The following is a 25,062-nucleotide window of genomic DNA, read 5'->3' as shown; positions in this document are numbered from 1 at the left end:
ACATCGTCTTGCTCAATTACAGAAGTACACCTCTGTTTCTAAATAACTTACTTTTGCTGTATGTGTGCCTACCAGAAAGCATAAAAGGCCACAGTTCCCAAAGGATTTCAAACAGGAATATAATTTTTACGTTTTGGTTCAAGGAATAAGTGACTGTTTTCCAGAACTGTCCCTTTCACAAAAAATAGAACGGAACCTTGTCTTAGTTCAAGTATATTAACTTGAATGTTCAATACGTCATATTGTGTTCACCTCAGCTTTCTGTATGACGAGCCATTGCACAATAGTCAGATATTTTACCTCACCTTCTAGAAGAAATTCAGAACACACCCAAACAGTAAAGAAGCTCCCAGAACACAGGGAGAGCCGTCTACAGACAAACAGGCACGGTCACACACCCTACTGCTCCTGCTCTGTCACATTTAAACTTGTTCTCATCCTCGAGACCTTCGGGAGCTGCCAGAAACACGAAAGGCAAGTGAGAGCTCGTTGTGAAGACAAGGAGGCTGACCTGTACATCCTGGAGAACTGCTTGTAGACTGAAAGAGCGTTGACCTGTTGGACCCCCAGCCGCTGTCGTCCCCAAGCCTCCTTCAGCACCTCCAGCTGCTTCCACAGCAGCAGGAAGGACTTCAGCACCGAGTACATCTCCACTGGGTCCTGTCCCATCGCCTGAGCTGCTGCTCCTCCATCTACTCCAGCAGCTTTCGCAATCTGCTAGGATTGCAAAAAGCCATCAACTCCATAAAAGACTTTTTTTAACAAAAAAAATACAGGAACTGTAAATCTGACTTTGATCTGATCTGAACTCAGAAAGTATCCTGCAACAGACCATGAGACAAATGTAAAAGGGAAACAATGTCCAGTAGTGGTGGCTTTAAGCATGTTCACATCCATTAGACACTCTGTGACTGTGAACATTTTTAGAAAAATGCCTACATCTAATCATTTTACTGTAGCTCTTAATGTCTAATTTTGTTTTACTCTTGCCTTTGTTTTGTCTGTTTTCTGTGTGACTCTTTTTTCTTTATTATCTTCTCTTAATGTTTTTCTGTGTCCAATTGCACAATGCTTTGAGTCTTTGAAAGAGTGCTTATATATAAAACATACTATTATTTCCAAGATGCCACTCAGGTGAAATACATGAAACAAAAATCAAAAGAAGTTAATATTCTTTTCTGAACATCATAACTGGATTGAATAGTATACTCCAAATGAGATTTAATTTTTTTCCGTGGTCCGAAATGTAAGTAAAAATTCAGATTTTGGCTTGAAGTAAAAGCTTTTATCTCTTGACAACTCACAGACTGGGTATGAATTTACTGTGAAAACGTATTTCTTGATGCTGATTAATATTACAGTACATATAAATTCCAAAAGTATTGACCAGGAATGAAAAGCCTCAGAGACGACACGAGGCTGTGTGGAAACTACTAAACCGGATACAGGGCCGACCTGGATGTGTGTAATGGAAGTGTTGATGAGGGTGGTGTGTTACTGCTGGGTTCTTCTAGAAACAGCAAACAGTTTGAAACTTACTCTTAAAAAGTTAACATTAAAACTTCCTCAGGAACTTAATGTTAGCCAATGACAGGGTAAGAACTGCTTCATCTTTTGAAACATATCGCTTCATTTTATGTGATTTGTGACATAAAAGATCAAAAATTGTTTTAAAATTTTTGGTTTCTAGATATTTTACATCCAATATTATTTACATTTTTCCAAACAATTCTCCATACTGTTTGACTGAATGTGATTGAAAAGTGCTTTGGATAAAAGCATGTGGTACATGAATACCTGTTAATGTATGTTACAATGTTTTTATACATTTTGTGTCAAGAGGTGTGGTACGTAAGTCTCATTGCTTTACAGAGGAAATATGTTGAGCAATGAAATGAAATATGAGGCACACCTGTGCTTCACCAGCTCGGCAGGTTTTGTCATCTTCCCAGCCCTGCAGACTAACAAAGGTCACTTCCCGGCTGCTTTGCAGGACATCCTCCATCAGCAAAGAGACTCCCAGGATCTCCCCATTGGCCACCTTCCGACTGCGGTCACTGAGACCGCTGAGGCACAGCTAGAGAGACGGGCACACCCAGGACAGTCTGTACTGCAGGAGTACTCAAGGAGAGTGTGACCTTAATCACCCTCATCAAACATCAAAGTTCAAACGCTGTGCAAAAGGCAAATTACTAATAGACAGGCAACCAAAGACATCCAAAGACATTATTCTGGTCATTCTGGTTACATGATTGCTCACTTTGAGACAAAGATTACTTTTGAACTACACTCAGACGTATGTGCATTTTAACCATACTAAGTGTCATTTCTAAATCAAGACTATTGAAAAATAGAGCAGGCATCTTCTGCATCTTTTGATCAGAGATTGCTTTTTTCTTTTTTTCTTTTGCTGTTTACAAACCTACTTAATTATGACCAGTTTAGACACAATCACATTCTCTGAAATCAATCCAGAGAAGAGCAACCAGACACATTCTGGGGCTTTAGGGGATGTACTACACTGACAGGTTGAAACAACTGAACCTTTTTGGTCTTGAACAGACATGATTACAAAGAGACATGAGACAAGTATTCACAATTCTCAAAGGCACTGATTGAGTTGACCCAGAAGCTTTCTTCAGAATGAACAGTGAAACAGAAACTAGAGGATACAAGTGGAAACTCCACAAAAGTGCATTTAAGCAGGAGGCACTTTTTTACCCAAAGGGTTGCAAGAGTATCGAACAAATTATTCAGCATTGCTGTTGAAGCTGACAACCTGGCGGTCGAGAAGATCCATGGATCAATTAACTACTAACTACCAAATTGGACAGATGGTCCGAATAGCTCCTCTCCTTTGTAACCTTTATCTTTATAAATCTACATTAAGACAAAAACTAATCTCTTATAGCACAAGGATCTTTTTGTACTATACAAAAAGGTGGGGGGTTAAAAAAAATACAGTATTTGCACTGTTTAACATTTTCTAAAGTACTGTGTGGCGGGCCAGCAAGTCAGTGATGTGAAATATAGCTCTGAACTCCTTAATCATAGGTGCAGAAAGAGGTTTCTGTATGGCTTGTATATAAAAGCATATTATTTAAGAAAGGAAACCAAAATCAAATAATGCTGTCGAAAAAGTGAACTTCAAAATGACAAGTGCCGACGGCTCAAGAAGATTCAGGCACAGATTTACAACCGTGGAAGAGAAGTGGCAGAGTCCTCACCTGCACATTGTACTCAATGGGCAGAACGCTGCAGATAGCAAAGGGGAATGATCCAGACTGTGCAAGAAAACTTCTCCATGGATACATATCTTGCACCTGTTGCCAGAAAAAACATAATGAACAACTTGGAATTGTATATCTAAGTACTATGATCTTTTAGATGAGAAAGACAGCAGGTAGGGGCATGAAATATTTTACTGACTCTGTGGCTAGTCTGCTCCAGTGGCTCAGGCACTGTGATCTGGGAGCTGTACAGGTTGCGGCTCACACAGTTGCTCAGCACAGGCAAGGCGTGGCTCATGTTGTCAGTCACTGTCTGATAGGCTGCGCTGTTTCCCGCTGAAAGGAAGGCTTCCCTAAAGACAAACAGATTAAAGACATGAACATACTGTAGCTCCCAGTGTGAGACATTACTACACATTTACAAATGTGCAGTAAACACTCTGTTGGTGTTTAGAAACAAGATCATGTTACACATTTTTTTTTGTTTTGTTTTGGAGTGTGATGTGAATGAAATAAATATAGTGCATCACAATTTTTTTGAGATACCACATATTTAAACTAGCAAAGGAACCTTTTCCTGATTATATCCTTTGTTAAAATGATTGCTCTGACATATAAGACAATGTCTTTTATCTGTTTGATTCCACATTAGTGTAAGTGTTTCCACGACTATAAGTGTAGTAGTAATTCACTTTACTAGATACTGTAACACTACATGACAGAAGTGTTACCATCATGTATACCGATCTCATCAGATCTCATCATTTAAAAAAAAGCTGGACCTGGTCAGTACTGGGATGAGTAGTGGATATGCAGTAGTGGTGTTGGCGAACCAAAAGGTGGCACCTCTGAACCGGACTGACTAAACCTGCACCACTGTAAGATGACTGGAGACACTGGGCAGGAAGATCTGCCATCCTTCAGATGAAATGTTAAACTGAGGTCCTGGAAACATGGTCATTAAAATCCCAACGGCACGTTTATAGAGAGTAGGACCATTAATCCTGGTATCATGGCTAACGTCCACTCTGCACTTGTGAGATCTGTTATTCCCAAAGGTCTCCCTTTATCCAGTTGGTAAAGCAATTTCTCACTTCCACTCCTCATCTGCTGTGCAGCAGGACTGCTGGTGAATAACAGCTGCTACACATCACTCAGGTGTGCCCTGCAGTTCACAGCTGTTTGAGGTGGGTGGCTGTATGTGAAGGCTGCTTTGGAATACTTTGAGATGACAAATGCAGTGTAAATGTATGGAATTCATCTTATTAATTATAATGAGAGCCATTTTAGGAGGTGATAGAAGTTCTGACATACAGATGCAGCCATTCAAAATGCGCGGGCGATACCGCATTATTTTGCGGTACGCTGTACGCAGTCTACCGCAAGCTACCGGTAAATACCGCGAGTTACCGTAAATTCTCCTATAATACGACAAGCAAAATAATAGTATCCGGAATTTCCGCAAGGTGGAGCTAATAAAGCTCAACCTCTCATGTTTGAGCTGTGGCCATCAAAGTCTTTAACGAAGATATTACTAATAGTATTAATAATGAATGACCTTGGACAAGCTGTAAGTGTAAACTCAAAGTATTGCCCTGGTCAACATTCTTTTTTTCATTGACCATCTTTGTAAAAGTAACACCACAGCATTTCGCAATCACGCATTTGTTTCCAATCATGCAAAGTACAGTGATTCACCATGCCTTTCACATGCTCATAAAAGAGATTGATTTAGGAACATAAACATATTACCGTATGCAAACTGTACTGTATACAGTATGTATATGTATATTTAATGTCTTAACTGTGCCCGTTTAAGTATTGACTATTCATATCTAATTTTACCACTGAAGGGAAATCTCAGTAGCTGAGCATAAAAAGAATAGGAGCATACTGCAACGCGTGTGAAGGCCATAAACGATATTAATTTTGGAACATAAACATACAGTATATGGCTGGTCTCGGTACTTTAAAGAAAACATACACGAAACATGGTTTCATTATGACCAGAATCTGTCTTGAGATATTTTTAACTTGATTTACAGTATTTGAGAGGTATGTCTTAACACCGATACTACAGTGCTTAAGTACTGCTCACGTATATGTTTCTAGGTTTATATTATGCATTTCATAAGGTCAAATTACTTTTGAGCAACTAATAAGAAGCGCGAAACGGTATGCGTTTTAGTTTCGTTTCGTGCTGGGACCCGTGGATTGATTAGAGATATCAAGTACATACAAGTCATTTTTTAAATGTTGTAGTTCGTCTTGAAAAAATGTTACGAGTACATCATCTATCAACAATTACACAGGTTCTGTTTCCATATTGCAGATTTTGGTTACGTAATATTATTTTCTAGATTTCACGTTGTGAATATATGATTTGGGCAAACAGAGCCGCAAAGAAGTACATTATGGGTTGTTGTTTTTTTTATGCAGTTTTATCTAGAACAAGCGATGCTTAAACCTTTGTCTGATTCTTGTGAAACTATCCACACGACAGTTACAGTACCTAGGAGTTGACTTCAGTGATGTCACTGATGGGATGTTTCTAAAAATCCATCCTCTGTAAAACGTCTTCTCTAGTTGTCCTGCATATGTATTCGCTAATGAAGCTGTGTGTTCTGAGCCTGGATCTCTACATTTCTGTATGAACCAGCTTAGAGGGCTAAAGACAGCTTGTGTTTAAATTGAGTGTAAGGCAATTTATGCTTCTAAAGTCATGGTCAGCATTTATTATTGAACTGTGCTGTAAACTTGTTCTGTGCCAAGTCACATTATTTTATAGCGTTTTTATAGCGTTATCAAATCCGGTGGAGTTTCCTGACTCCCATGTCACATGGTCTGTGATTGAAACTTGTAAAACCGGTTTAATTCGTCACAGCCAGCACTCCGGTTGTAAAGTAGAAGCAGGCGAGATTTCCAGCGAAAAACACCTCCCCCTTCTTCAGGTGTGAGGGTCTTCTGCTCAGAATGAAACGCTAAAATGTAATGTAGGCTCTGAATGGGTTCAATTGTGATTTGGGCTTGATTAAGGTCGCTGCCTTTCATCTAAAACCCTACTTGAATCCTTCTAAACTGAAAATCAGTGTTTGTGAGTTCTAAATAAAGAGGTATCCAGGTAACAGTGAAACGGGCGGACAGTCTGGGGAGATCGCCCGTTTTCCATGTAAATAGTTCCCTGGTTCCGCACCCCTTGGTGTTTCTCTCGCTCTCTCTCGGGTCACCTGATCATTAGCTCGAAAGATTTGAGTGCTTTGTGTATATTCTAATGGTAGTGGGGGCAGGGTGTGTGGGAACAGGTTTGGTTGAAATTGCATTGGAGATCTATGTTCTTCACACCTGAAACATTTTCTCTGAAAGCATTTTCTTCGCAGTTTAACCGATCTTGTTACAGCATGTTACAGTTTACTATTATTAACCATATTAATTTTAAGTGCTTAATGTAAAATCTTGTAAAAATATATTTTCATTGTTCAAATATACATTAAGTCTGACTATCATATAATAAGTTAAATACAAAACTAAAGAAAAAATAGGGTTAAATATAATTCAAAATATTTTGCTAACAATGTTAACTGTTTATGAATAATAAAATGTATTAGCTAAGGAGTAGGATGGCACAGTTGTTAGTATGTTTTTTGTTTTGTTTCTTTTTCATAAATACAACAGTAGTACCTGATGTCTCAGTGGCTTTCAAAATTAAATTATGCATGCAAACCTGTGAACTAGAAAGATAACTAAGATATCCATCCATTTATAATGGTGGCAAAGTGGTTAGCATTGCTATCTTGCAGCACTGGGGTCCTAGGTTCAATTCCTGCCATCCTGTGTGTGTGGGGTTTACATGTTCTCTCTGGGTTACATGGTTTTTCTCCATATGTGTGATATGACTCCCTCTCGCACTCCAAAACATACTGGTAAGTTAATTGGTTTATGGGAAAACTGGCCCTGGTGTGTGTGTGTTTGTGTCTGTCTGTCCTGTGATGGACTGGCGCTATGTCCAGGGTGTATTCTGCCTTGTGTCCGTTGCTTCCTTAAAATCTAAAATATGAGCTCTACTTGCCACTTACAGTACCAACAGTACCAGCTAACTTTAGTAGTGACATTTTCATGGATCTTTTTAACTATAAAATTTACAACATCAGACTTCAGACACAATTAAACAGGCCTCAAAAAAGTCTGGTACAAACATTTTCAGCATGGAATAAACCGTTACTTTAATGGTATAAACCTTAAATGGATTCATATTCTCAATACGATTTGGTGCTCAGTAACATGACTTAGAAAATGACAGAAGACATACGTATCATGCTTATCCTTCTATTTTTCATAATCGTAAACTCCTTAAGGCAGTTACATTTTCTCTGTTCTGACCTGGAGTTACAGAGAAATTTAAATTCTAATAAGAGATTTGTAATGAGGAAAGTCATACCAATCACTCATACAGTACCAGGATTTGCAATTACAATACAAATACTTTCTTTCTGTATGTGTTTATTTTGCAGTTTGAGTCTATGGCATTCCTTTGGGGGTCTATACTCCAAGGCATGACTTTATCTATAAACATCAGTATTTACTGCTATTAATTACTGTACGATTTATAGTTGAAATCTGAGCCTAGATATAAAGTTAAAATCTCGACAAAGCAATGTAGGAAATACAGAGAAAATAAATCCTTTCTGACATCTAAAATCAGTTTCGATCAAGGTCTCTAAAACGAACAAGAAAAAGAAGATTTTCGGAGGGCAATTACGCTGTGTTTATATAGAATAAGTGCTTTATGAGCAATCTAATTTCTTGTTCGTTTAAAACAGTGAAATGTCAGCTGTAAAAGATCGCACCAGAAACAGCACTCTCTCTGCCTGTCATAGACGTTCAGGAAAGGCTGAATGAAGTCATGTCAAGTACAATAATTCGGAGATCAATAATAACAGTTGTAGGACAGTATATAAGGAGGATAAGGATTTTGAAGTTGACTCGAAATCTGATAGGTAACCAGTGCAAGGACTTGAAAACAGGTGTAATGCATCCCTGATAGGATTCTTGCTGTTGTAGTGTTTCATAGCCGTTCAGGGACGCCAAATATGTAATCATAGTGGCTCTCTGAAGGCACCAGTTCTGTAGGGTTTGGGCATTTACTGAGACAATTATTAATTGTAGCAGTAAATCACAAAATTGATTCTTTTGATGGCTTTAGAATCCAACCATGCGACATAACTCAAACAACGCACACACACAGGTACTAATACACGAGGATACATTTATTAATACATAGAATATGCATGTAAACCTAACAGATCTTATCGAGAGGGTTATCAGAATACAAAAGATATATATTCAATCAGTTACGAAGTGTTACACATATCAAGAGGACATACGTTCAGTATATCATTCATTAAGACCGTTTCATAAATGAACTTGGTTACAACTTCTACATTAGATACTCAAAACAAGTACATAACTCTTAGGAATTAAACTGATATCAACTGGTTTGGATAACAATTGAATTCTCGAGCTGTAATGCATTGAAGTTGAATACTCATCCAATTTCTGGGGATTCAGATCTCCTGCGGGCACAAAGAAACAGTTGCAGGCTGTTGCTGTCCAATCCGCGCTCTCTGGCTCCGTGCCAGGCTGTGCTGTGCGGCTTGCGACGGTGCGCTGCTGATGCTCACTGACCGGCTAGTTAGTGTTGGCTTTAACTAGCAAAGTTTGTGCACAGGAGAAAAGATGACTGTGGGTCCCAGCAAGTCAGGAAGAGGACCGGTTCGTTCCTGATGAAGACTAGTTCTGAATAGTGATTCAGCTGTCCACAGTTCCGATCTGTTCACGAGGCCTGCTGCTGGTTACTCTCTGGCAACCTCCACTCTAGACTCTTAGAACAAAGGAAAGTTCTGGCACTCGGACACACTGGCCGTTCCGTGGTTGTCCGGGCTGAGTCTCAGGATGGTCAGGAGGCGCGCTGCGAGAATGTCCTGCCCTTGGGAGCCTTCTGCTCCTGGGCCGTCCTGCCCTGGAATTCTCCTTTGAACTCCCTTTAGAACAGTCCACAGAATCCTCTCCAGAATCTTACTGAATCTCCCGAATCTGAATCTTGTTGAATCTTTCAGGCTCTCTGTGTTGCCTGTTTTTACCTGGAGGAACTTCAGCTCGTTGATTGGCTGAAAGTTCCATGGGCATCAGAGTCCCACGTGGGTTACTCAGCCCTACCAGTCCCTGATTGGTTGATCAAGGTGAGATATGAGTCACTTAGTCCTGACACTTAGTAATGCAGTCCAGATGTCCATCCGGCACTCCCTAGACTGATAGGCGCCAGTGGATGACCATTGATCATGATAGCCAGACTTAGCTAAGTGCATCCCCCTTTGGGAGCTGTCCTAGGAAACCTTAAATCATCTTGCATGAATAGTTTCTCTGTGGCTGCACCACAGAGATGAACAGAGAAATGGGGCCTCATTTGGGAAGCTCAGAAACACTTAATTCTGCCTTATTATTAAGCCTCGCCGCTACATATCCCCCCTTTTTGAAGGTCACGAGGTCCTGAGGCGTTGTTGCCTTCAAAACAAAACAGAGTTAAGTGATGTCCCTTGCCATTAGAACATTAATCTTAAATGTCTACATTACTCCTCGAGAATTCATACCGGAACCAGCATTGGATACAAACAGGATGAATAACATCTGGAGTATGTATAAACACGGTAGGAGACATTATCTAAGTCTAGGAATTACACATCAGGAAGTTCACTGTCAATATCTGATACCTCTGTGGTAGATATTTGGGGAGAAGTCACTTCCTTTCTTTTGGCATGCTACCTTTGACTCATTCATGCTACCCGGAGTACATCTTGATGTAAGAGTACATCATTCAGAGTACACTGTCAGTCATGATCCAGCTACCCGGCAGCAGTGTTACAATAACACCAGTTCCTGTTCCCAGCCCCCCGATAAACCAGAACACCTGTGTTGGGTATCTGCTAGGGTGGTTTGGAGGTTTGTTCCATTAAAGCAAACTAACTACCTGTACCTCTTCAGGGCTTACTGTTTCTTGGATTTCTATCCAATTCCTTAGTGTGGCACCTGAAGGCATCCATGACCTCAAGTTTGGTCTTATGTTGTCTGGTTCTAGACCGTACAGTGTTAAGTTACCATGCTGTACTATGGCCTCCTCAGGAACTTAAAGGAACTGTTTTATTAGGTAGCTGCATCATGCCTGTCACAAGTCACAGTGTCAGTTAAACGTGGTGTGCTGACCAGCCATTTACGTCCCACCTGCTCTTCATGGGGTTCATTAACCTCCCTCTGCCCATTAGTAGCTTTACACCCTTCATTGGTGAATCGTTTAGACACAGCCAATGGATAGCTTTGGTAGCCATACCCATCTCAAGATTTGGAAACGAATTCAATCTTGGATTGCCTTCTGGGTGAGCTATGAGCAATGGGGTTAATGTCACATACTCCTCTACTGAGAAGAGTGGAATCAAGTGGGTTGGGAATTGTGCCGTGGCTAGACTGGCTACAGTGGCACTAAACTCCCTTAACAGGTCTTGTGTCAACATTCTGGCCTGTTGCACACAAGCATAAACCCACTGTATAACACCAACAATCATGTCCACTGTTTGGGGAATAAGGTTTAACCCTGTTGCATAGGAAGTTGCCTGTAGGATTTTCCCTAAGCTTTCCAACTTTTGCTGCTGTCGATACAGTCTGTCACTACCCTCTGGCCTCTCTGACACCTGCCTTCTTGGGGCAGTCAGGGTGAGAGTGCCAGTAGCACACAAACCTACCAGAAAAAGCAAACGTGCAACAGCGGCGGCAGCAATCAGTCCTCCCAAAAGTCTTTTCGGGTGGCTGATCCCAGTCATCTCCTTCTGAGTGACTGTTGCCTTTCTAAGCTGGCGCAGCGTGTACATGGTGTCTTTCTCAGTATGCCATGTGGCATCTTGGGCACCAACATCCTGGAAATCTGGGGAGATCTGACACAGCTGCTGATGCTGCTCCTCCATTTCCAGGGCATCTGCTTTTTCGATTTGTTCATGCCTGTGCTCTAGGAACCCTGCAGGGGGCGGTGCAGCGGTGGAGCATGCCTGACCCTCGGCTGAGTGGTCATCTGGAGCACCTGAGTGATCTGAGATTGTTACCCCATTCTCACTGTTCCGGTCCACCCTGCACACTTCCTGATTGAGGAATCCCTCTATCGGCATGTTCACAATCGTTCGCTGGGCGTGGGTGTAGGACACCTGCTCGCTCCCCCCTTCCCTCGCTAGGGGTTCAGGGAGCTGCCCCAGCACTGGGATAGCTAGTTCACTGTCTTCGAACTTGCTATCACCCACCAGGCCCATGTCAGTACAGGCGGGGATTCTGACACCCCTCTTTGCGATGTCCTGCACTGGCAGGCGGGTGGCTTGACCATCCAGCTCCAGTCTGGGTGAACCACTGTTGGTCAGACTCAGACTGACAGACTGAGCTGGTGGCTGTAAGAAAACCGGCTCGGCTTTCATTCCCTGTCCCTTCTGGGGGACTGGGTGTGTTGGCAACCCTGCTGTCGAGGCAGGAACAATCAGGTCAGTCTCACTCACTACCTGGTAGTTGTGAGAAATAATGTTACCTGACTGCAGGTTCCCTGGGTCACAGCAGAGGGAATCGGCATCTGGGATCAGGTGTGTCCACAGCGCAGTAGTCTCAGCGTCCAGCTGGACCTCCTGTCTAACCTGTGAATGTTGCACCAGGGGCACCTGGCGGTGGCCCTGTGACAGCTGCTCAAGCAGATCCTCACTAATAGAGGACCTCTCAGGGCTAAGGGCGAGGGCTACATCACCAACCTGCTCTCCTGCCATCTGGATCCCTTCCACCACTGCAGGGTGGTGGTCCTGACCCCTCTTGGGTGCCAGGGTGCACAGGGAAAGCTCCTTTTCATCGCCAGGTGGGGAGATCTGCTCCTCTTTAGGGATGTAAAAGGTGTGTGCTTTACCTGGTGGATCAGGCGGCTGCTTGGAGCACCGCTCCTGTGGCAGGGAGGCTGTTGTGACCTCAGCCGGGACACGACTTCCCTGTATATCCGGGGAACAAGAAAATATTTTTATTTCTTGTCCAGAGGGAACAGAAGGAATCTTCACATAGGCCTCTGTGTTCGGTGGGCACTGTGTGAGCACAGTCTGCCTCTTGGCCCCCCTTTCCTTCTGTACAGAAGGCTTAGGAGCCTTGACCTGTTTCCACACTTTGCCTTTCTGGTGATCCACCAAAGGTTCCTCTCTGAGTCGCATGCCCTTTTCTTTTTCAACCCGTTTGAGCTTGCCGTGTGACATCAAACACCTTTCAACCTCAGTGTCAATCAGTGTCTCACTGGGTAAGACATCTCCCATGGCAGCCTTGAGGTAAAAGCTTCCTGCTTTTCCTCTCTGTTTTACTGCCTGCTCTGTGACTTCAGGGGTGGAGTCAGCACTCGCTTGGGAGTGGCCGACCTCATCCAGGCAGGAACCCTTCCGCTCAATCAGATAGACTGAGGGAGTGGGAGGGGGCGGGTCTCCGCCTCCTCCAGTGGAGAGTATCAGCTCATTCACGCTTCCGGCAGCCTTGGGGAGCGGTTGTCCCTGTCCTAATAAAGCTTGTTCAAGCCTGGCCAGGCGGGTGGCTACTGAATCCTTTTGTTCAGCTTTTTCTAGCCCTTTCCCTCCCCCGGTGTTCTCATGGCACTTAGGACGCTGGGTGCGGTCCTGTGTGCCTGCTTTGGAACGGGGCTTAGCCAGCTCAGGAGCCTGTGCTCCTTCGAGCAGGGGGGAATTAACCCTGCTGGCTCTGACGGCGAACACAGTCGCTTTAGCAGCTTTTTGCTCAGAGCGACTTTGGACATCATACTCCCAGGCTTTCTGCACGAATCTCTTAATATCAGTCACTTTCATGGTCTGTGCATCTGTATGCATTAAGATCATCTTTCTGACTGATGGGTGGAGATTCGCAATGAATAAACCCTTGAAATGTATGTTCTCTTCGCAACCCTCATCATTTCGCCCTGCAAAATAAGTTCGTCTAAGTCTCTCGTAATATTCGCGAGGGGACTCTGCTCTCTCGTGCTTAATGTTAAGGGCGGCGGCTATCGCGGCAGTCGGGTCAATAAACGCACTGTATTCTTCGATAAGTGCTTGACATAGCTGCTCAAAGTCATTACAGACTTCTTTCATCTGCCTAGCCATCCACTCATGTACAGCTCTGCTGGTAGTTTTCCTGACCAGAAACACTTTCTCCTGTTCTGTGGCGTTTGGCAGGAACTGCAGGTTATACCTGAGGTCTTGAATATAACTCTCGATATTATTCTCTGACACTGCGGGGTCAAATCTCTCTATGTCCTTCGCTAGCTCTCTCAATGAATGGAGATTTATTCTTCTAGCTTCTCCGCTGACGGAGATATGGAAGAGATCGTGGTCAGACTTGTCGCTGCTAGAGAGAGTGCTTAATAGCGACTCGAATTCAGACCTTTTAGCAACCATCGTTAAACTTAAAGAGTATTACTTTTAAGTACGAAATCACAGTTTTACCACAGAAAACCACAAGATCAAGTATGCAATCAACCCGGTAGATTGCAAAAGATCACAAAACACTCAAGCACTGCTTAAAGAGCAAGGGGAACTTTTTCTTTCGGCTTTCAGCACACTGTATTATCGTGTATGAAACCCGCGGCGTTTTATATGAATTATTCCGCTTGGTTGATTCATTTCAGTCTTGCCACGCCCACCCAGGGACGCCATAAATGTAGTGTTTCATAGCCGTTCAGGGACGCCAAATATGTAATCATAGTGGCTCTCTGAAGGCACCAGTTCTGTAGGGTTTGGGCATTTACTGAGACAATTATTAATTGTAGCAGTAAATCACAAAATTGATTCTTTTGATGGCTTTAGAATCCAACCATGCGACATAACTCAAACAACGCACACACACAGGTACTAATACACGAGGATACATTTATTAATACATAGAATATGCATGTAAACCTAACAGATCTTATCGAGAGGGTTATCAGAATACAAAAGATATATATTCAATCAGTTACGAAGTGTTACACATATCAAGAGGACATACGTTCAGTATATCATTCATTTAGACCGTTTCATAAATGAACTTGGTTACAACTTCTACATTAGATACTCAAAACAAGTACATAACTCTTAGGAATTAAACTGATATCAACTGGTTTGGATAACAATTGAATTCTCGAGCTGTAATGCATTGAAGTTGAATACTCATCCAATTTCTGGGGATTCAGATCTCCTGCGGGCACAAAGAAACAGTTGCAGGCTGTTGCTGTCCAATCCGCGCTCTCTGGCTCCGTGCCAGGCTGTGCTGTGCGGCTTGCGACGGTGCGCTGCTGATGCTCACTGACCGGCTAGTTAGTGTTGGCTTTAACTAGCAAAGTTTGTGCACAGGAGAAAAGATGACTGTGGGTCCCAGCAAGTCAGGAAGAGGACCGGTTCGTTCCTGATGAAGACTAGTTCTGAATAGTGATTCAGCTGTCCACAGTTCCGATCTGTTCACGAGGCCTGCTGCTGGTTACTCTCTGGCAACCTCCACTCTAGACTCTTAGAACAAAGGAAAGTTCTGGCACTCGGACACACTGGCCGTTCCGTGGTTGTCCGGGCTGAGTCTCAGGATGGTCAGGAGGCGCGCTGCGAGAATGTCCTGCCCTTGGGAGCCTTCTGCTCCTGGGCCGTCCTGCCCTGGAATTCTCCTTTGAACTCCCTTTAGAACAGTCCACAGAATCCTCTCCAGAATCTTACTGAATCTCCCGAATCTGAATCTTGTTGAATCTTTCAGGCTCTCTGTGTTGCCTGTTTTTACCTGGAGGAACTTCAGCTCGTTGATTGGCTGAAAGTTCCATGGGCATCAGAGTCCCACGTGGGTTACTCAGCCCTACCAGTCCCTGATTGGTTGATCAAGGTGAGATATGAGTCACTTAGTCCTGACACTTAGTAATGCAGTCCAGATGTCCATCCGGCACTCCCTAGACTGATAGGCGCCAGTGGATGACCATTGATCATGATAGCCAGACTTAGCTAAGTGCATCCCCCTTTGGGAGCTGTCCTAGGAAACCTTAAATCATCTTGCATGAATAGTTTCTCTGTGGCTGCACCACAGAGATGAACAGAGAAATGGGGCCTCATTTGGGAAGCTCAGAAACACTTAATTCTGCCTTATTATTAAGCCTCGCCGCTACACTGTCATATTCTGAACATATTGAAGATTGCTCAGTGTGGATTTAATTTCCTCAGTGAACAGGATGTGCATTTATTAATTCTAGAAAAAAACTAGATTTCTCTAGTTCTTAGTTTCTCTAGTTCCCTTTAAAATAAACTATTATTCCACAATGCAGAGTATTACATGGCCAGTATTTACACATGATATTTGTGATTTAAAGAAATTAACACAAGCAGCTTTTGGAGATTTAAGTGTTGGCTGAGTTATTGCAGGATAAAAGACTAGAGATGTTGGCAAGAAGAAGATAGTTTGGGGAAAGCTGAGGAATACACTTATAACAAGAACACTTCCTAATGGGGTTAGGCATACTTTTGATGAAGATGATGAAGTTAACAGACTATATGTTTACATAGATACTGAAATAAGGATTGTATTTTAGATTATGTGTAGTTGCTGGCATTGAACTGTGTTGGATGCACATGAATTGAAGGAATGGGCAAACATAGCTGATGCGGATCCACAGAGCCAGCATATTAAGATGTTTATAATTAGAGGCAATTTGTTTAAATAACTAGGTATGGATACTGATGTGCAAGAGAGGTGGAAAGGCTGTTTCCTTAAGATATAAAATATTTTAATAAAATAATAAAATATTTTATTCTCAGTGAGATGCTGCCATTTCATAGTGGGTTTCTAACACTGTGTATAGTTCCATCCACACAGTGCCTTTACTTCCATTTCTAATCTCTTTATCCAGTACAGAGGATTTGGAGCCTATCCCAGTAAGCGACGGACACAAGGCAGAATACACCCTGGACATAGCGCCAGTCCATCACAGGACAGACAGACACAAACACACACACACCAGGGCCAGTTTAAATCTAACCTCAGAACCTTTCTTTTCAGAAGACTTAGTGTCTGTATCTGCTTCATTTTCTAATTTTGGTAGCACCTCTAACTGCTTGTCTTTCTTATATGCATTTACTTTGTAATCTGTGGTCCTTTTATCTGTTTTTACATCTACTGTATTGCTTTGAGATGCCACCTTTAATGGTGATATATCAAATAAAGTTTTTTATTATTGTTATAGGGAAACATGATCAGATTGTCCCTGGTTCAGAAAAAAAGATCTAAAGTATACTAGTTTGTCACTCTTCTAATTCCCTTTGCTAAATGACTTTTCATACTAATCTGATCAATCTAACTGCCAGTTTTCTGTGCTTTCTCTATCCTGCTAGATTTGCAATTATTCTGAAAATTTTCATCTTGAAATAACTCATTTCTAAATACCTTTTTCACTGTTAACATCTTGCAGCAACTCTGCGACAAAATATACACTCTGACAGTTCATCCTGCTACCAACATTAAATAGAACAAATCTTAAGATTTCTATATTTATGTCTTTATTTAGTGGTTTCATTAGTGACAAAGGCTAAACTTTCTTGGAAAAATGTCTTTTATGTGTTGTGGAAAAAACTGACTTGCTTTAACAAAATATGTTTACAAATCCTTTCACCTGGCATTTTCGTAGTTAGAAATTATGGAACGCTCTGTTAAAAGCAAGGGAGTTTTTATGTCCGTTGCAGTTCTTTTGCAACATGAATATAATTATATCGTTATTAATTTCTTGAGATACGCGATTCCATATTATATTCCCTTTTAATCAAATTCTAAAAGTATGCTTGTTGACTCCGGTATCGTGTTAGTTAAAGACTTCGATGCTTAAAATGTTTAGGGAGAAATGGAATACTGGTGTGTATTTTTTTCTTTAAAGTACCAAGACCAGCCATATACTGTATGTTTATGTTCCAAAATTAATATCGTTTATGGCCTTCACACGCGTTGCAGTATGCTCCTATTCTTTTTATGCTCAGGCACTAAGTAAAAGGAGATGCTTCATATTGCTTGACTAATTTTAAAAACTAAGTTAGAAATGCAGACGCTCCCTCGGTGCGCTGCTCTGGTGCGCCGGCTCTTACACAGTGCCTGTCTGCCGTAAGCGTTACAATATACATACCCAACACTGCTTGTACCCATCTGTCATGCAAATAAAACACCTTGAATTGAATTGAATTGAGGGGAGAAGGGGGGGATACTAAAGCCAATACTGGCTCAATGGGCTTTGACGTGCTAATGCGTTGGTTTAACAGTCCGGGTGTGGCAGGCTTCCAATGTCAACTCGACTCGATTGGAAGACAATGAACGTATTTTAGCCCTAAATGAATTAATAGCAAACATGGTTTACATAAAATACATTTTTCCAAGAAAGTTTATAATAATACGATCTATAGTTGAAATCTGAGCCTACTTTAAAAATAAAGGAAAAGCATTTTCAGAGAGCAATCACGCTGTGTTTATGTAGAAAAAGCGATTAGGTTTATGAGCAATCTAATTACCTAATCGCTTAAAACGCTATATAAAATAAAGTTTATTTAGAGATGAATGATCAATGTGGTAGTTTAAATAATGTGAGTCAGGAAACTAACACAGCGCCACCGGATTTAATAACGCAATAAAAACGCTATAAAATAATGTGACACAGTACAGCACAGTACAATAATACTGACCATGACTTTAGAAGCATAAATTACCTTACACTCGATTTAAACACAAGCTGTCTTTCTGTATGAACCTCTAAGCTGGTTCATACAGAAACTGTAGAAATGCATTAGCCTGATTATGATTAAAAACACATAATTAAACACGCGTTTGCGATTTAAATCAGAACACGATTTAAATCAATATAAATGTTTATATTGTAACGCATACTGTCCAGCCTCCATTTCTCTATAAAAATTTACTGTTGCACACACACACACAATAGAAGCGGGAACCGCTGTCAGAAGGGAAGATATGTTCAAAATATCGCAAATATCGATCATGTTGCGATATTTTGAAATATAAAAGTCAACTGATTGTCCATAATATCGCTTACCTATTTTTTCGAAGAAATGTTTGTTAAAATAAAAGTTCAGCACCAGCTGGATTCGAACACACAACCTACCAGTTGGTAGTCACACACCTAGCCCAGTAGGCTACAAGAGAGCTCGCATGATCAGGCAGGCGAAACAGCCCTACACAGCCCTGCCGCAGTACACGGATATAATCATACCGTTATTAAATTCTTTAGATACGCGATTCCATATTATATTCCCTTTTAATCAAATTCTAAAAGTATGCTTGTTGACTCCGGTATCACGTTAGTTAAAGACTTCGAAGCTTACAATGTTTAGGGAGAAATGGAATAACGGTGTGTATTTTTTTCTTTAAAGTACCAAGACCAGCTATATACTGTATGTTTACGTTCCAAAATTAATATCGTTTATGGCCTTCACACGCGTTACAGTATGCTCCTATTCTTTTTATGCTCAGCTACTAAGATTTCCCTTCAGTGGTAAAATTCAATATCTACAACGGGCACAGTAAAGACGTTTACAGTAAGTCTTTCTACGACAGACCAACGGACCACGAGTGCCCCTGTCGGTCAACCAATCACGCACCGCGGTATGCCGTGTCATCATACCTCATAATTTTCACAGAAAACATCTCACACAGTCAGACAGAACGGTTGCTGTCCAGTTGCTGCTTTATCACCTGATCAGATGGCGCACAGCCGCATCAAACTGCAGGAACATGACCTCCCTGCGGAGGAGCAGCAGTTGGCCTACTTCCTGCGGACTAGTTGGATCATGGAGTTTGTCAATCTGTTTCTGGATCTCTCGCAGCTCAGCACCTTGGAGCAAGCAAAAAATGCGAGCAAGATGTTTTTAAATCCTATATTTTGCTCATAGAACAGTACGCACATTTTAAATATCAGGACCATTCTTCAAAAAGCAGAATCATACATGCAGTATTCCTAAAGATCAGAGGTTTTTACAGGAATGGGATTTTCTTGTCCATTTTATTAGAAGTTAATTGACTGATAAATTGTATGACGTATTAGAGACTTACGGGTAACAAAGTTCTGTCCTAGTGTAGGAGATCAAGTACCTGGGTAACCTCTCCATAGAAGTATCCGACTTGTAAAAGATGTGTGAGGTTAGCCTCCCAGAAAACTGCAGGAGCTTCTGTAACTTCAGACAGCCACAAGAGACTCTGTTTTCAGCTCTCCTTATTTCATGTCATGCACTGATTTGCAGACGACAACTCAAAACTGATGAGATGAAAAGCGTAATCTTTTCTACTGAAAAGTCATTTTTCCACACAAGCTACAAAAATTGGTTTTGCTGGCAGGAGGCAAATGAGTGAGTGCAGTATTATCAGGAACTCAGCTAAATGCCCAAATCACTTTCAACACCTCTGCCTAGTCAATATATCCATCACAACATGCATACAAGCAGTATATAATGTGCACATTTTTTTAAAACTGATGGATTGAATATCTGGATAATAAGTGAAAGTACTTTAAGTCACTATAGATAATCTTTATACTGTATTGTATTGTTCTGTTTTCTTTACCAATGCCTTCAGTCCCTCCCCAGTCGGCTGTAAACTGTGTGTGCCTTCTGAAGAAAGCGGAGACATTTCCCAGGCGAGCAAAGCTGACCAGATAATGGACGATGTCATGGAATGCCGCCACGATCTGTAAGGTCTGCTGTAGAGCTCTGTGGCAGGCCTGGCACAATAGGTTAAACAAGACATCAGATAATTTCTGCACTGACTTCATCACTGTCAGCATGTGTTATGATACCTGCTCAGTAAAATCCCTGGTGAGACTTTCAAATTCCAAATTCACATTAAATGGAAGAATTAACTACGTAATATTTGTGATGTAAGAAACCATGTGCCTCCTCTAAACTACGACTCTCCTGTAGTTGCCGTGCGACTTGCTGCAGAAAAACAAACCAAACAATAGATGTCTGTTATAAATGCACATCATTATGTAGAACAGCTTGCTTGATCCTCATTGTGTGTTGGTATGAAGGCTGTAGGGTTGGGTTGCAAAGATATCTTGACTAAGTTAAAGGGATACAAAGAAAAAAATTGGTGAACATTGAGTGCTATTAAGCTGTCTCACAATTTTTTTATTAGGTTTTGATTAACCTCATCCTTAAATATGTTGTACCAAGACAATACTGGTTGGTGGATGAAGCTTTATTGTAAAAAATGTACAAGTTTTATGACAAAGAACACTTTTCAACAGTCTCCTCATTGCTATCAAGACCCAACACACTCTACTAATATACAGTAAATGTCCTTTAGTTCAAGTAGGCAGCTTCGTCAGCATGCATAAGTTGCAAAGGAACAAGTAAAGTTTATTCCATGTTGAAAAGAGAAGAAAAGCAACAACTTTTCGTCTGTGGAGCCTTCTTCGGGTGTGACACAGCCAAAACGTGGAATAAACCTTTGGAATAAAATTTTACTTGTTCCTTAAAGTCCTTTATATACACAAACATTCTGCTAATTGCTCACCATACGAGAATAAACCTCTCAACATTTTATTAACGACTTAATTTATCATCACCCAGTGTATCTATTTACAATAATTAATGGCCTGTAGTGGCAGGTTATCTGACAATTGAATAAAAACCTCTACAAAGCCTGGGTGTAACAGGGGCATTGAAGGCTTAGCATAAAAAAGATAACTATCTTAAAAGAAGTTGATATGGAATTTAATTTTTACCCTTATCGAATTTTCAGGAGCACTTTTAAGGAAAATGGCAGGAAAGAAGCATAGAAGCTACTCACCGATTCATCAAGAGTTTTGAACATGATTAAGACCTCCGAAAAGTGTGGGATGAACCACAGGTTGAGAAAAGTCTTCCCGTCTACAGAGAGTAAACATCGGGGTCGAGGCTGAAAACTCCTAATCATGCAAACAAGAGAGGTAGTGAGGCCCAGGGCTGCACAACACCAGCAGGACATATGTCTGAGATAAATCGACATCTCACTCCAGACACTTAAAAACATGGGTATATCAGACATATACTGTACCATCCTGACACAAGTGTGTCTTTATGTTACACTTGGGTTTAAACTTGTTTAATTAAGAGAAGCAACAAGGAATCAGACTGAGATCTTAATATATTAAATCACCGCAATATGAAATATAAAGGAAAATCTAAATATAAACTGCATTTAAAAAGCTGATTCATTTAGTGTATGGATTACTGTAGCGGCAAAATTGAGATGTTATCTTGTTAGGAGAAACCGAACTAAGGACAAATATAATGAAAATGATGTAAGTAAAAAAATGACTTTAATAAATATATTTAAGGCTGTCTGTCCAAAGCTAAGGGAGAGTTACAGCTCCAAAGCAAATTCAAGGCCTAAGAGGGAGATTCAAAGCCTAAGACGCCTAAGATTCTTTTTCTCAGTTCCTTTCTCCCTTGGTTTCCAGGTTTCACCTTTTAGTGATGACTCACAGACATTCACAGACAGTCTTAAGAGGATTTCAGATTTCATTTCTGTATTTAACTGCTAAAACAGAATAATTGCAGTTATATTACCAGCCTTATCTATGCGCAAGGAGAAAAGACAGGGTACAGACAAACAATGACGACTCGCACACAGATGAACACACCTGGGGTCTGAAATGAGGCCACGCTCACAGTCCCTCTCCCCTTTTCTCTCGTGTGGCTGTCCGACCACAAAGAACGAATCCCGAATGGAAGGGATGTCTTCCAGTAGTGCCGCCAGGCTGCTGTAATACTCAACAATCTGACTGCGCAGAGAGTACTGGGACATCCGCAGGCTAAACCTAAAATACATTAGCAGAGACAGGGGCAGGTGTCAGGGCCATCAATGCATCTTCACCTCCCGAGACAGTGCTGTGTCCAGTCCTCAGATCTCAGCTGGCATGACCTGCAAACACTTCAGCTCCAATGCCTGCACAGGAATAACTGTATATTCTGCTCCTGTAAATCTCTACTGAATTTTGAACAACAGTCCAGAACCCAGGGGTGGAGGAAGTTTTTTGTTTCACAGTTTATCTTCGTTAATATAACGTTAATAAAACTGCAAGATAATTAAAACGAGCTGTGCAAGTCTCTAAGGGATGCCCTGTAGATCTGTGTTACAAAGTCACACTCCTCTGCTTTTTCTGTCAAGTGAGGATAATAGATGACAAAAAGGGATTATCCACAATACTGCCTAACTGTTTTTGTACATTCCAGTATTGAAATGGTGAAGTATTTGCGTGCCAACACTTTTACAACAAAGGAGTCCAGGGTTTAGAGTTCACATAGTCTTCTCTCTTGTGTGTAAAACTAAGATTTCATTATCTACACAGCCACTGATAACGTAATGTAAAACAATATCTAATTTATTTTGAAAATGTGGATTACATTCAGTTATTGTGATATTCAAAAAACTTACTTTTGACAGAATTCCAAAATTAAGCCTCTCTTGACCTTCTCTGTTTCTTCCTGTAGATATAAAAACATGGACCATTAGCCTGCACACATACTGTAATTTGATATCACAGGCTTTGGAAATGAACCTCAATGTTATTCATAAACTCTGTAATAGTTCAATTTCTAAGCTTTGTACGTATGAAATTAAATAAATTTGTCTTTAAAAAATGTTTTAAAAAAACATGGTACTCTTCTTATTAAGGTGCACTGTGAGAAGAGCAGCTGCTGGAGTACAACGCATGATTACAATAAACAGAAATGTGAGAGGGCAGTGACTCTCGTCTGGATCCCATTTCCCAGAATGCAACAGGGAGTGAGCAGCTGCCCTCAGTCACCTGATTGACTGGCGCAAGACAATTCGCCATGTGACAATTTAAAAGCGCAGGAAGCTCAAGCCTGCAGGGTCAGTCATTATCTACCAGGACTGAGGATGGGGGAAGATCCTCTGCCATGCAAGCTGCATCAGAACCTTAATGTCTGGTAAAACCACTTACAGGATTCTTCATTACTGTACCCATGGCTTGTTTTCTTTTTAGAAATGTGTTGAGCATCTCATCGCGGAAACCCAGCTTTTCCAACTGAACAGATACAAAAGCTTCCTGCTCCCCTGGCCTGTAGCTGGCTCTGGCAGGGGAGAGGCCTGGCACGGGGAGCTGGCTCTCGGGATCTTCACAGGCTCTGGACTCGCTCCTGCTTGTCCAGCCTCCTTCGGCCCGGGAGCTGGGCTGGCCTGTGGGCAGCTGCTGGTGTGAGAGACCCACAAGAACACACAGCAGCGTTTACATCACTCAGCCAAAATATGCAGCCAACACTTCCAAACATGCATCCTCAGGAACTTCTTAGCAAAATAACTAAGTCAGATGTGCTAAATGATCTTTGATACAGTAGTGTACTCGATGAGGGAACAACCTGTATGAAGGTCTGAGAGAAATAGTTGACTTACTCTGAGGATCCAAAGACAGGGTTTGTTTAATTTATTTTGTAACAGAAAATTATAACGCAGAATACTTATTGTAGTACCTCTTTTCGACAACGTGGCTCCAAAGTATCAAATCTGAGAAATAACTTTTTGGTATTGCGTTTTAGCAACCCTAACCGTAAACCCTAACCTTAACCCATAACCCCTAACCCACTTCAGAAAGGACCTGAACTTTTACTGTCACTGAATACATTTTGTTTCCTGTTGGTTTAAGGAAATTGTACCATTTTATTACAATCCAACATGGAATAAACAAATCCTGTTTGAAGATTCAGCTCTCTGACAACAACTACTTGCTGCACAGGTGAGAGTGAGACACATAGCCATGCTTCTCTAACATGCTCACCTGCAGGGCCATTCATTTTTGATGCACTGCAAGTTCCACAGCTGCCCACATTGGTGCAGATTGGAGGGCCGGTGTATCTCTCAGTGATGCTGCTTTAAACTTGCAGGTACCTGGTAGGTTATAGGAACCACTGTTGTACCAAGGAACCTAAACAGTTATCTTTGATAACTTTCATCCAATTGTGCACTGCTGTTGGGGGAAACTCAGTCACAGTGTGCTTGTGACATGACCAAGGCTTATATACATGCCCAATATGGCCCAAGACAGCACTGAGTGTGTGCCTTTATCACTCATCTGCTCAACTTTTTTGTTTTAAGATCACCCCTATTCGACTACAGCTCTCTTGGCAAGTCCTGAAAAGAGCATTATACAGTACCTTTTCCTGTAGAGACACCGGGGAATGTGACCAGTAGCAGAAACATGCCTGCTTGACAGCACTCAACAGCACATTCTTCTGTGTCACCTGACAGGCCAGCGTGACCTGGAGGTTCTGTATTCCAGACGTACTCATCAGCTGTGGAGAATAACAGAGATAATAAGCACCGGTGGGAAAAATTATTCAGAACAGCAGTATGTCTTGAGGTCATCATCAGGAAAATGTCCCTTCATCCTTATCAGATATCTTAGGATATGTTATATATTTGGGTTCTTTTACACAGCAAAAGGATACGTACATACCTGTTAGTGACACAGTATAACTGATAATAAATCAAAGAGGTGCCCATATCTTTAACACCAAAGGCAACATTAATTCAGCAAATAAAGTAATAGGATAAATTTCACTAGGAATGACAACGCCCAAGATCAAAGCATAATTAACTATTATGGAGCAGATATTTGGCTTAACCTGCTTGGCTGAGGGCCGACCTCCTGGCCATAGGACAGGGAGGCCAGGACCCTCCCGCAGTGTAACCAAGGGGTCGCTGCAGAGGTGGAATTGGGGTGGAGGTGGGATGCAAAAGTCGC

At 41.5% G+C, this 25,062-nt stretch overlaps 1 protein-coding gene across 1 annotated transcript in view; it reads right to left on the bottom strand.

Annotated features, from left to right (window-relative positions):
* ccdc162 (coiled-coil domain containing 162) overlaps positions 1 to 25,062 on the bottom strand; it is a 63,165-nt gene that overhangs the window by 11,824 nt on the left and 26,279 nt on the right. The window contains exons 23-33 of the mRNA XM_088906135.1: positions 24,473 to 24,610; positions 23,266 to 23,514; positions 22,734 to 22,783; positions 21,940 to 22,116; positions 21,105 to 21,222; positions 19,875 to 20,031; positions 19,011 to 19,149; positions 3,430 to 3,583; positions 3,228 to 3,323; positions 1,913 to 2,077; positions 512 to 717 (exon numbers count right to left, since the gene is read on the bottom strand). Coding sequence (XP_088762261.1) covers positions 512 to 717; positions 1,913 to 2,077; positions 3,228 to 3,323; positions 3,430 to 3,583; positions 19,011 to 19,149; positions 19,875 to 20,031; positions 21,105 to 21,222; positions 21,940 to 22,116; positions 22,734 to 22,783; positions 23,266 to 23,514; positions 24,473 to 24,610 — 1,649 coding nt within the window. The remainder of the gene's footprint in view (positions 1 to 511; positions 718 to 1,912; positions 2,078 to 3,227; positions 3,324 to 3,429; positions 3,584 to 19,010; positions 19,150 to 19,874; positions 20,032 to 21,104; positions 21,223 to 21,939; positions 22,117 to 22,733; positions 22,784 to 23,265; positions 23,515 to 24,472; positions 24,611 to 25,062) is intronic.

Source organism: Atractosteus spatula, chromosome 2 (genome assembly GCF_055471065.1).
Source record: "Atractosteus spatula isolate fAtrSpa1 chromosome 2, fAtrSpa1.hap1, whole genome shotgun sequence".
Classification (NCBI taxonomy): Eukaryota; Metazoa; Chordata; class Actinopteri; order Semionotiformes; family Lepisosteidae; genus Atractosteus; species Atractosteus spatula.
This window is presented reverse-complemented; position numbering and strand designations above follow the sequence as displayed.